The 13,248-nt window shown below is 33.8% G+C and overlaps 1 protein-coding gene across 1 annotated transcript; it reads left to right on the top strand.

Moving 5' to 3' along the window:
- Nucleotides 1–492: 492 nt before the first annotated feature.
- On the top strand, nt 493–2,874 carry LOC127104945 (uncharacterized). Its single transcript, XM_051042082.1, has 7 exons — nt 493–648; nt 732–838; nt 1,222–1,343; nt 1,467–1,558; nt 1,777–1,888; nt 2,051–2,337; nt 2,488–2,874. The coding sequence occupies exons 2-7, from the start codon at nt 777–779 to the stop codon at nt 2,587–2,589; spliced, it is 777 nt and encodes a 258-aa protein (XP_050898039.1). The 5' UTR covers nt 493–648; nt 732–776; the 3' UTR covers nt 2,590–2,874.
- The last annotated feature ends 10,374 nt before the right edge of the window (nt 2,875–13,248 follow it).

Here is a 13,248-nt window from a genome sequence, read left to right as displayed (position 1 = left end):
TTTGATTATGTGGATTGGGATCAAAATTTTAGCTTGCATGTGAGTTTTGTAGCAATTGTGAGCTTTGTTATTGTGTTTAGCTGAAATTTTTAGGTTATAAGGAAAGTGAAAAATTTTAGGTTTTAATTACTGATTTACTATTTATGTAGAAAAAGTGATTATGAAGTACTGTAATGCATTCTTGTGTTTGTGTAGGATTAAATTATTTGATTTAGTTTATAAGGTAGTGCTACTTTATATAACTTTTTTTTGAGTATTCAATTTCAAGGTATCTTTCTGAAAAGTGGATTTTTAAACTGGGATTTGTGAGGAGTCATGGTTTCTTTCTGAAAAGTGTATAGACTTTTTATTTTTAAAAACTGGGATTGCTTTTGGTCTGAAAAGGGTGTGTTCTTTATGGAAACAGATTTCAAATGAATCTTTGTTGAACTTTTTTGCATCCTTTTTTGTTACTAGTTTTTTTGGTATGGTTTGTTTGTGTTTGCATTTTATTATTTTTAATCTGTGCTGTTTCATTTATGAAATTTGAAGATATGAAATGGCATTTTAAGGTTATTTGATTTTAATGTGTGAGCAGGAAAGAAGGCTCTGTGGAAGCATAATGTCTATGGATTGGCGCCAAGTGTTGCATCGGCACACCATATATTGGTATTATTTGACATTCTAATGCTCTAATTTCTTTGATTTTCTCTCCTGTTTGCAATTGATAAGTTACTGTTATTTTGTTGTAGACGTATGCTAAGAATCACAATGATACTAATCTATTGGTGGAAGTAATGAAACTTTTGAAGAGGAATGATTTACCATTGCAACCGGGCACGGCAGATATAGTTTTTAGGTATGTCATTCTTTTTGCATTTTCATGATTTTGTTTTGCAGTACAAAGGGTCTTCTGTGAATAAGATTTTAATATGGTGTTTACCTCTAAAAGGAGTTGCTGAACTTTTTGTTGATTTCATTGTTATTCCCTTTAAACTGGCTGGCATGCTTCATTTTCAAATCATGATCTGTTGTTAGTTCCCCCAAAGCTCTATTTGATTGTATGAAGGCAATTTGGTGCCTCTTTGTGCCTTAGGCTACAAGCCTACAATGCAGTTAGTTTGCTTGGTTTTTAGTATTGTCCAACACTAGACAAATTATGAATCTCACCTTTTCTTGTATGTTGCTTTTGTTCTCTTAAGTATGTTTTTCTGACCTGTTACCTGGGTCAATCATTTGCAGCATTTGTTACAATACAGATGAATGGGAGTTGATTAATAAGTACGCGAAAAGGTTTGTTAAGGCTGGTGTAAAACTACGACAAACCTCATTTGAAACATGGATGGGATTTGCTGCCAAAACAGGTGCTCATACTTGATGTCTTTTGTCTGCCTAATTCTATAAGCTTCTGTTGAGGTGCTCATTAGATAAGTGTTTAGTTATATTGAATCATAAAAAAGATGAGCCATGCAAGCTTATGTTTGCAGTGGAGCTTGCTGAAATGCTGTCCACAGACATGCAGAAAGAGGGCCTTCATGGGCGAACGTTGACTCTTAAACTGAAAACTACTTCTTTTGAGGTACTTGTGATTTCTTGACTCTGTTTCTTTCTAAACAATTTTCTGTTTATGATAGAGGTCAATTCTCTGGCTTGGGTTCTTACCTCTGGACAAAGCTTTGTTAAAAGAAAAGTTGTTAATATTGTTCAAGTTCCTTTAAGGATTTGTCATGATCACCATGCATTTTACTATCTTACTATATTTCTCTTGCAAGTACTAAAAAAATGCTCAATCTATAGGTTCGGAATAGAGCTGTGACTTTACAAAACTACATCAACTCAAGTGAGGATATTCTGAAGCATGCATCAAAATTGCTGAAAGCTGAGCTTCCCGTTTCAGTAAGATTAATAGGTATATGTTTCTGTTAACTTGCTTTATTGTTGACCAATTATTCAGATGGTGCTCAAGGCCAATATAAGAGGGTGCTTTCTGCTTATAGATATAGTCTATGAGCAAGTTCACATTAGTTCCTTGTATAAGTCAGTGCATAACAGATTTTTCTTCTCCTCTTAGGTCTTAGAGTATCACAGTTTAACGGAGATAAAAGTGGTAGTGGTGCTACCCCTGATCGTACACAGAAGACTATTACCAATTTCATTACTTCAGGAGAAGCCAATAGGAAAAATGACCCTTTTTCAGATGTTACAGATCATGACTTTATCAGTGATATAGAAACTGATCCTTCGATTGATGTTGGGCACACAAGCCAGCTTGATAGCAGAGATCCTTTTGATGGTAATCATTCATTAGATGTAAATCACCAAAGCTGCACTCTCTGGAAAAATGATGGTGCAGAGAAGGTATATCTCCTTTTCTCTCTTTATTTTTCGAAGTAGCTGACATATATTGATATAGGTCAGTTTCCGCAACCGAATAATTGCTTTGGCGGATTGAGGAGCATGTTGATGTTTTTTAGCGCTACTATTTATCATCTCTGCCGTATTTACCAGGTACAAACTTCTGGTAATGATGCTGCAAGTTCTCACCACAGTGCATGTACAGAGATGCTTGGATCAACTTCATTCCAGGGGAAGTTTGAGGGGAAAATGTGATAGGTCTATGTTTTTTCAGTCAGGATCAAAAGCACCGAATCAATAGACAAAGCAAATCCAAGAAGCAAAAGTTGTCGCAGAGAGAGGGCCGATATACGCCCATTGATTATTTTTTTGTTAAGGAGTAATCAAAGCTTTAAGTTATTATTGTATAATTTGTATCTTATTTTGCCTCACATCAATAATTTCTAAGTCTCTAGGAATGTCTTTTCTCCACATAAGATAAAATATGTATAGTTGTATTATGAATCTTGATATGATTAATAAAATAGTCTCATTCATTCACCGTGTGTTTAATTTTTCTTATTTTATGTGAATTGTAGAAAAAAGGCCAAAATGGCATATATAAAATGTGATAAAATCTGGTTGAAAACAGGTAGAAATTCTGGTTTATAAACCTGGAAAAAATGTGGTTTAAAACAAAAGCTTCAAAAATTTTCGTATACCTTAGACAACGCTTTTGTAAAAAGCGCTGTCTAAGGTATACCTAAAAAAATTAAAATAGGAGGGTCTTAGAAAGCGCTTTTGGCCAAAGCGCTGTCTAAGGGGGTGGGGCTTAGACAACGCTTTTCAAAAGCGCTGTCTAAGGTATACCTAAAAAATTTAAAATAAGAGGGTCTTATAAAGCGCTTTTGGCCAAAGCGTTGTCTAAGGGGGGGCTTAGACAGCGCTTTTAAGATTTAAAAAAGCGCTGTCTAAACCTTTAGCAGCGGAGGTTTAGACAGCGCTTTAAAGCGCTGTCTAAGGCTAAAAAAAGCGCTGTCTAAGGTCTTGTTTGTTGTAGTGCAATATGGTTTTTCAGGTAGTAGGTGTAAACCCACTTCACCCAAAGGCTATTTGATTTGTCAATAATATTCCACAACAACCTGACCAAATTAGCACGGTTTCAAACATCAAGATTAAATAAATTAAGCCCTCCTTGATTAGTAGGCATGAACACAGACTTCCACAGAATGGGAGCTTTCCTGCTAATTTCCGTACCACCTGTCCACATGAAGGTTCTACATATGACATTAATTTTATGGAGCACAAACCTGGGGAAAGGGAAACATTGCATCCAATAACTCATAACAGCAAAAGTGACATTTTTCAAGAGTTGAATTCTCCATGTATAACTCAACAGTCGAGCACTCCAGTGAGTAATTCGACCTAAAATTATGTCAATAAGATGCATATAGTGATGGATTGTAAGCTTCTTACTAGTCATCGGCACTCCCAAGTACAAAAATGGGAGAGATCCCTCTTTGAAAGACGTAAGTTGTATGTTTTCTTCCCTAATATTCGGCTCCACTCCTCCAAAATAGATATGGAATTTTGCTGGATTTGCTTTAAGGTCAGTCGAGTTGGAGAAACTCTTGAAAGCCTTCCTCGTGATCTCAATAGAGTTGCTATCCCCTCAAAAATAACAACAGATCATGCATATTCTTTATAATTATGTTCAAATATTCCATCACGATGACAAAGAGCAATGGTGAGATAGGATCACCCTGTCTTAACCCTTTTTTTCCATCATAATCTCATTGAACTCCCCATTTATGTTGAACCTGTAAGAGACAGAGAAAATATCAAACATATTCCACTTGGTAAATTGATAAGGGAACCCAATCTCATTGAGGATACACTCCAAATCCTTCCAATCAACAATATCATATGCTTTTTGGATGTCCGCCTGCATCATGCATTTTGGTGTGCCCCATTTTCTAGAGTACCCTCTAGTTAATTCATAGGCCAAGAGAATATGGTTGTGAATATCTTGGCCGAGAACGAAAGCAGCCTAGTTTTTATCAACAAAACCTTGCTCAATCTAGTTGTATATGATTTTATCATAACTCAAAGTAGTGTATTATTGAAAATCTTCAAATATTCAAGGTAAGAAATTGTTTATGTTCAAAGAGAAACTCAAGCTTCTGAAGTCAAGGCTAAGATCTTGGAATGAAAAAGTCCTTGGGAAATTAAATTTACAAGTGGAAGATACAGTTAAAGATATTAATATGTTGGATCAGTTGGTGGTAATGATGATATTTCTTTCAATTATGAGCTATCTAAGAAGAGAATCCAGGTTCAATATCCGGTTTAGCAAAAGCTCTACCTTCGTGAATCATTGATCAGGAAAAAATCCAAATGCATATGGCTAAAGGAAGGAGATCAAAATTCAAATTTTTTCATTCATTCATGAATTCTATATTCTGTCGTAATGGCATTGTGGCCCTAAACTCAAGAGACACTCTAATATAGTATGTATAATGCATTAAGTATTTGACTTACAATCATTTCAATGATATATTTTAAGAGCCAACACCTTGTAGACCAATGCTGAAGGGAGTGATTTTTAATGAACTCTCTATAGAAGAAATTAATAGTCTTGAGGTTCCCTTCCCACTTCAGGATATCAAAGATGTTATTTAGAGTTCAGCGTGTGACAAAAGTACCAGACTGTATGATTTTTCGATGGGCTTTTTCAAAGCTTGCTGGGATATCATTAACTAATATCTTTTTGACTGTGTAAATGATTCTTGTTTCACCACTACTTGGTGATAAGAACTATCACAGGTGGGCAAGATCAATGCACATAACTTTGATTTCCAAGAACAAAGAGAAATTTATTGATGGAACTCTCACGAAGCCTCTGATTTATGATCTTTTGTATGCTCCTTGGATCCGTTGTAACACCATGGTTTTAACTTGGATTCACCTTTCAATTTCTGAATTCATTGCAAAATAAATTCTATGGATCAATAGTGCAGTTGGTGTATGACAAAATTTGCAACTTCAGTTTTCTCAAAGTGTTGTATTCTGCATTTCAGATATTCAGGAAGATTTGTAAAAGTTTTTCCAAGGTACTCTTGATGTTTCAAATTACTTTACTCAACTGAAAGTTATGTGGGATGAGTTGGATAATTATCGCCCGATTACTGCTTGTTCTTGTGTTATTTCTTGTTCATGTAGTTCCATTGCATTAGTTAAAAAGTATATAGAACATGACTATATGATTCGGTTTATCCAAGGACTGAATGAGAAATTCACACATTCCAAATCTCAGATCATGATGATGAATCCTTTCCTGATGTTGATATGGCTTTCTCACTTTTTATTCAACAAGAAATAGAGATAAATAGTCCAGTTTCTTCCAATGTTCCTAGTGCAGTCACCAATGAAGAAATTGTTGCATCTCAGTTTCGCACATCACCAAGAAATTTCAATGGCAAGCCTGGAAATAACTACTTCAGAGGAAAATCTCAAGGACAAAAAGGTCATAATCGGGTGTGCATTGATTATGGTAGGAAAAATCACACAATTGAAACTTGTTTCCTCAAGCATGGCTATCCACCAGGTTCCAAAGGCAAAGGTAAACTTTAGAATGCAAGTTCTAATTCTCAATAAGTGTCTAATGTTAATGCATGTTCAAAAGTCTCTCAATAAGGTTCACATATGTCTTTCTTTAGTTTTACTCAAGAGCAGTATAACAACATCATGGAATTACTCCAACAGTCCAAGACCACTCCCAAAGCTAATTCTATTTCCATATCTCCATTTGTCTTGAACTATTATTCCCCCAATGAAAATGATAAAAACCCTCACCTTTGGATCCTAGACACAGGTGCGACTGACCATATAAGTTTTGAGATAACTTTATTTATTTCATGCAAAACCATTATACCTGTTCATGTTAGCTTGCCTGATGGCTCTCAGGTTACTGCGTCAATGTCTAGTAGTGTAGTTCTTTCTCCCGCCTTAGTCCTACACAATGTGCTTTACATCCCTAATTTTCATGTCAACTTGCTCTCTATTGCAAAACTTGTTAGTAGCAATGATTATTATGTGCATTTCAATGTTGATTCATGTCAAATTCTGAAGAATAATTCCAAGGCAATGATTGGTATAACTGACCTACAAAGGGGACTATATGTTCTTACTTCCTCAAAACACTTTCATACCTTCCATTCTACAACTTAATCTCCTAGTACTCTTTGGCATTTAAGGCTATGCCATATTTCTAATGTAGGCTTACACAATGTATCCATAGTTTTTCCTTTTATTCCTTATAAAAGTAATAACATTCCTTGTGATTCTTGTCATTTTGGTAAGCAAAAGAAATCACCATTCCCTAATAGCATTACTTTTTCATCAGCACCTTTTGAAATTTTGCATGCTGATTTATGGGATCCTTTTCCCACCATTTCAATCCTAGGACACAATTATTTATTGACCTTGGTTGATGACTATACTAGACACACCTGGGTGATATTCCTTAAAACTAAAGACCAAACCAAAAATAGTTTGATACAATTTATAACATACATATAAAACTAGTTCAATACCTCACTAAAATGTATAAGATCAGACAATGGTACAAAGTTTATTTCCCTGTCTAAGTTCCTTTGTCAAAAGGTATTGTACACCCGAAATCTTGTGTTGAAACACCCCATATTTTGAATGTATCTAGAACATTATTCTTTCACTCCCATATTCCTCTTAACATGTGGAATTTCTGTGTCTAACATGCAATCCTATCAAAACACCTTTTCCTGTCTATGATGACCCTATGGACATAAGTCAGTTCCCTAGTTCTACTGACATTTCATGTCCTACTGATAATGGCCATTCATCTACTAGTCCACAAAGCCACCCTACTCCTAATGACTCTACCAGTAATCCTTCCACCAATTCTCCTTTATCTCATGACACTAGCCTCCTAATTTTCTTTGATAGTACTTCTAATAGTCTTGCCCCTATTATCAATTCACCCACTTCACCTGCCCTAGCAAGTACTCATATCAGTCCTCCTCATCCTACCATGCATTTATCCATTGAACAATCTTATGATCTTCCTTCTGTCCATACTAGTCTTAATGTTCCCTTAGTTGAACATGACACTTCTAATCAGCCATTGAGACATTCCACTCGAGTCTCTCAGCCTCCTAGCTATTTGGCAGACTATCATTGCTTTCATGCTTCCAATATTAACTCTCATCCTAAGTCTCATACCTTCCATGTTCCATATCCCTTGTCTTATGTCATTAGCTATGACAAATGTTCTCCAACTTACAAGAATTTTTGCTATTTTATATCCTCTACCACTTAACCAAAGACCTTTAACCACGCCATTAAACATGACTATTGGAAACATGACATGGATGTTGAGTTATATGCCCTTTCAGAAAATCAAACTTGGACTATGGTGAATCTACCCCTAGTAAGATACCTATTGGGTGAAAATGGGTATACAAAGTGAAATATAAGATGGGTGGTTCTATTAAGAGATACAAGGCAATGTTAGTAGCAAAGAGTTACACATGGATGGAAGGAATTGACTCCTTTGACACATTATCTCTTGTTGCCAAGCTCAATACAGTTAGAGTTTTGTTATCACTTGCAGCAACTAAGGGATGGCATTTAGAACATTTAGATGTTAATAATGCATTTCTCCATGGTGGCCTACATGAAGAGGTATATATGTCTCTTCCTCCTGGCTTGACTGGTTTCCATGCCCCTAAGGTTTGCAAACTATAAAAGTCCTTTTATCGTTTAAAATAGGCTAGAAGGAAATGGTACTCCAAGCTATCTTCTTTTTTTATTTCTCTTGGTTATCTACAGTCACAAGTTGATCACTCTTTTAATGTCAAAGCTAACAAACATCATTTTACAGCCTTATTGGTATATGTAGATGACATTGTTTTAGCAGGAAAGTCTCAGTCTGAAATTAATAATGTCAAACACCTTTTGGATCAATAATTCAAAATAAAAGATCTTGGCCAATTGAGGTTTTTTTTGGGTTTTGAAATAGCCAGATCCATAACATGCATTTTTCTCAATCAGAGGAAATACACTCTTTAGTTATTAGAGGATGTTAGTTATCTTGCTGCTAAACCTTCCTCAATTCCTTTTGATCCAACAACCAAGTTATCTATTCATGAAGGCCAACTTTTGGAGGATCCTTCCTCCTATAGAAGATTAATTAGTAGATTGATTTATCTAACCAACTCAAGACTTGATATCTCTTTTGTTGTGAAATACTTGAGTCAATACATGTCTCGACCTCATATGAGTCATTACTCTGCTTCCATGCGTGTTATCAGATACCTAAAGTCTATTCCTGCTAAAGGCATTATATTCTCTTCCTCTAATGCATTAAAGCTCTTTACATTTGTTGACTCGGATTGGGCTTGATGTCCTGGCACGAGGAAATCTGCAACTGGCTATTGTGTCATGCTAAGATCATCTCTCTTATGATGGAAGTCTAAGAAAAAACACACCATTTATAGGTCGTCTATTGAGGCTGAATATCGAGCCTTGGCTTCAATCACATGTGAACTTCAATGGTTATAGTATTTGTTTCGTGATTTACATGTTATATTTTCTCAGTCTTCTTATGTATTTTATGACAACAAGTCAGCCATCTATTTGGCACACAATCCCACCTTCCATGAACAAAGTAATCACATTGAGCTAGATTGTCATGTTGTTCGTGAGAAACTCTCATTCATTTGCCTCCTATATCTACTCACGACCAACTTCCCGACGTGTTCACCAAGCCTTTGCACTTTCCTGCTTTAAATTTTATCGTTGCCAAGTTAGGCTTATGCAACTTACACAATCCAACTTGAGGGGGCTCTTAGTATATATTATTCCAGCTAGTATTATCTTGGCATGTGTTCAGCTGGAGCAACCATTCAAAGTGTGTCACGTGTACATTCAGCATTCATTTATATCCATTCAATATAGCTTATAATATAAATAGTTGAATAGATAGATCGATGTAATATATATAAGCAATTATACAGTTAGCTTGTAACTAACTTTGTTGTAATAAACTAGAGTTCAGTTGAACTTTTTCATCATCTTCTTCATGTATTTTTCTCTCTGAACTTCCTGAAACTTCCACCATTAACAATTATATATCTTGGAATAACAAAGTTATGTCACTTTTCTCCACGATTGGAATTTCCAATGGTGGAGAAATTTAATTTATTTTTTAATTTAAAAATAAAAAAGGAAGACGTCACTTTTATTATAAATAAAACACATAAGAGTTGGCGCTAGGAGCCAAACCCATGATCGGTGTAGTTTTTCTCCACAATTGAAATTCCAAACTGTTGGAAAATATCATTTATTTTTAATCAAAAAATGCCACTTTTATTATAAATAAGGGTAATGCTAACTTGTGTCATTTGGGCACATGTTAAAAAACCCACAAATAGAAAATTCATATTGAAAAAATCAATAACACCATTAATTATAAAGTTGTATTAAATTCAACACATAATTCCCAATAAATTTTTACTATGTTTATCTCTTAACTTGTGTCCCAAGGGCACAAGTTAACATTACCCTATAAATAAAACACAAAATTGTTGGCGATGAGAGTCGAACTCATGACTAGTGTAGTCTTTTTACCACGGTTGGAATTCCCAACCATGGGGAAATGTAATTTGTTTTTAATTAAAAAAAAGTGTCAAAATTTGAAGGTTTCACTACGGTTCTTTTTACAACCTTGTTGAAAACTCTGCAATGAATGTACTATTAGTTGTGTAGACAAATTTTATTATTTTCAGGATCGATTATATTATATTTATGAAAATAAGTTCATCCCTTTGCCTAAAGCTCCTAAAGGTTTTGTTCCTTGAAAGGAAACTCCAACTGCCTCCTCTATTAATAGGTTCAACTCCACTGTCAAATCATATCTTGATGATTGTATTACACGTGTTGGTACCTATGACCGTCGTGAAATTTCCTTTCGTAAATACAAAAAAAAAGTCTAATAAATAATTATTACATCGGTCTCACACACGCGCGCACACACACACACGCACATACACACACACACAAAGTCGTGTTTTCTAGTGTGTTATGTTGTTGATTTCTTCTTCTTCTTCTATTATCTTTATCTTTTATGTGTTGGTATTTTTTGAAGTTTCATTTTTGCATTGCGTTTTTGTATGTTTTGTGCTTTTAATTTGTGGCAATTATTAGTGTGTATGTGTATGTGGTGTTTCACTTGTTAATGTGTTTTTTCGTCTTATTTATGTCTCTCTTTATTTTTTATCTTTGTCAAAGGGGAATAAGTTTATGAGATATCTGCAAGTTTTGTACATGTAAGTGTTGAATGCAGGGGAGCCTAAATTGTTCTATGAGGAACCAAAATATCTCAAAAATGGTCAAACATCAAAAAGGGAAGACTAGAACTGCTTCATCGGTAATCATATTAATTTACTATGTTTTGATGTTTTTCCTTATTTTATTTTATCGTATTTTGAGTCCCTTAAAGTTGTCCCTAATTCTCTCTTAGACCGAAATCACTTGAAATGAGTTAAAATTATATCTTTGCCAAAAGTCAATGCAAGATGGCTTGAATCACAAGTTTGTGACTTGAAATCAAGATGTTCATACAAGCATGATTCAAATCATGCAAAATCTTGAATTGAATCATGAGTAAAACAAAATTTAAAATTTGGTGCTAAAAATGTATGATTAATTCAAGACATCACATGAATCAATTCATAAGACACCTTGACTCAAATCATAACTTTGTTTGACTCAAATCAAGAACGAAAAGTTTATTTTGAAATTCAATTTGGGAGATGTGACTTGATTCATAAAATAACTTGGCTCGAATCATATGACTCAAGTCATGACCCGAATCTAATAAGTAAAAAATCTTTTTTATCTTTATTCAAAACACTCTCTCACTTGATTTGAAACATTACTTCTTCTTTTGATTAGAATGAGAGTTATTTTCACAACTATTTTTTGCCTTATCTAAAAGCACATATAAAAACCAATTTATTTCTCTCTCTAAAAATATACATTATAATTTTGTAAAACTTTGAGTGTTTTGTCAATCAAACAAGTTTTCTCTCAAATTAACCTTGAAGAAAAACTTCCCTGGTTGCTAATTTATTGAGTTGTGAACAAGTGTTGTGTGAGCTTCTTTTTTGAAAACTTAATCAACTACCTTTAGGTAAAAACAAAATTACCGAGTGTTTATTAATTTTGAGAGAGTGTGTGAGATCTAGTTGTGAAGGGATTCATTAGGTGTTATAATGTTCTTGTGAAGCTTATTTTGTTTTCATCTTGAAGAATATATTGTGATTGTGGTTTCTGGAGATTGACATTCATTGAATAAAAAGAAGAGTTTCTTCACCAAGAGATTTTCGCTAGGATATAGTGAAGATCGTTGTAGACGAAATCTTGGAATTTATAACTCATTCAACAAGTTCAAAGACTCAGACAAAGAAATTTTGGTAGGATCAAGTAAAGATCGTTGTAGATGAAATCTCAAAATGTCTTGGTTTTGAGAAGGAGGTTTGATTCAAGATTGAAGATCTTGAAGGATTTTCCGTCTAGTGTGTTATGTACAACAGAAGGAAATCAAGATTTAGATATGTGTTTTTTAGAAGTTGGCTTTTAATTTGCAGTTAGCATGTGATTATTTGTTGTATCAAAAGACACTTGTAAATTTTAAATCAGTGAAAAATTATCAATTTCATATGACTTGTCATTAGATTCTTTTCTGAATAATTCCTAACAACCTAATGACTTACAATATGTTTCCAAACCCAAAAAACTCTTCAAAATACTCAACCCAAGAGTCATAGTCTCTATGTGTTCTTTCTTTTTATGCATTATTGTGTTTCTATGTATATAATTTGAATCATTTTGAATGTTGATTTAAACCACATTAGACAGACCTTCATTGAATTATTTTTTCACCTTATTTTCAAATCAATTTTAAAATATCAATAACATAATTTGATATTTAAGAAACTGCTATGAGCGCATGCAGCCACGTGCTCATCTCAACTAGTCACATGCTCATTTCACCTAGTCATCAATCACTACCAATGGATAGCACAGTATTCACTAATCACTACTATATCACTCTTCTAGAAGATCAATAATGAGTGATTTAAAAGACATAAAATGGACCACCGTGTTCTTCCATAAGATGACAACAAAAATATGATAAGTGGTACATAGCCTATTATTCCGTACACTACATGTGTGAGCATTATGACTGTCTTCTATGTAATATGATAGAATAGAAGACTTTGCCGATAGAAACTAATAATTAGTATCAACTTTTTCATTCACTTTTTTTATAACATAAAATATACAACACTCACATGAAAGAGTTTACTTTAATTAAATCTATATAAAGATGCAGGTTCTTTATTTACTTCCCAGTTTTATCCAGTCAAAAATTAGGAACTCTTTATAATATTAAATTCACAATATATAAATATATATATATATATATATATATATATATATATATATATATATATATATATATATATATATATATATATATATTATTTTTCATTTTTTCTTTATGACCACAAACCTTACATATCCAATCCTACCGAAGTTTATCCATTAACAACGAATGCCCCAAACACATTGTTAATGGAGATGATAAGCTCGTTCCTAAGGAAACCTTACTCTATCTTCTATGCGTTTTTTTGACAGTCACAATTCTCACACTTTCAGTCCTATCATCTCCATTAACAACGACAACCTCAAACATGTTGTTATCGGAGGTAGTAAACTCATTCACCATTGTTACTTATCCAAACTCGTACAAAGCAAGGTGATTCAAGAAAGAATTTATCCATCACTTATCAAACCAGTACATGTATATTTTTCACAATTCATTAT

The sequence above is a fragment of the Lathyrus oleraceus genome, chromosome 7, assembly GCF_024323335.1.
Source record: "Lathyrus oleraceus cultivar Zhongwan6 chromosome 7, CAAS_Psat_ZW6_1.0, whole genome shotgun sequence".
NCBI classification, from domain to species: domain Eukaryota; kingdom Viridiplantae; phylum Streptophyta; class Magnoliopsida; order Fabales; family Fabaceae; genus Lathyrus; species Lathyrus oleraceus.
The sequence above is the reverse complement of the archived record's forward strand: the minus strand, read 5'-3'. Positions and strand labels throughout refer to the sequence as shown.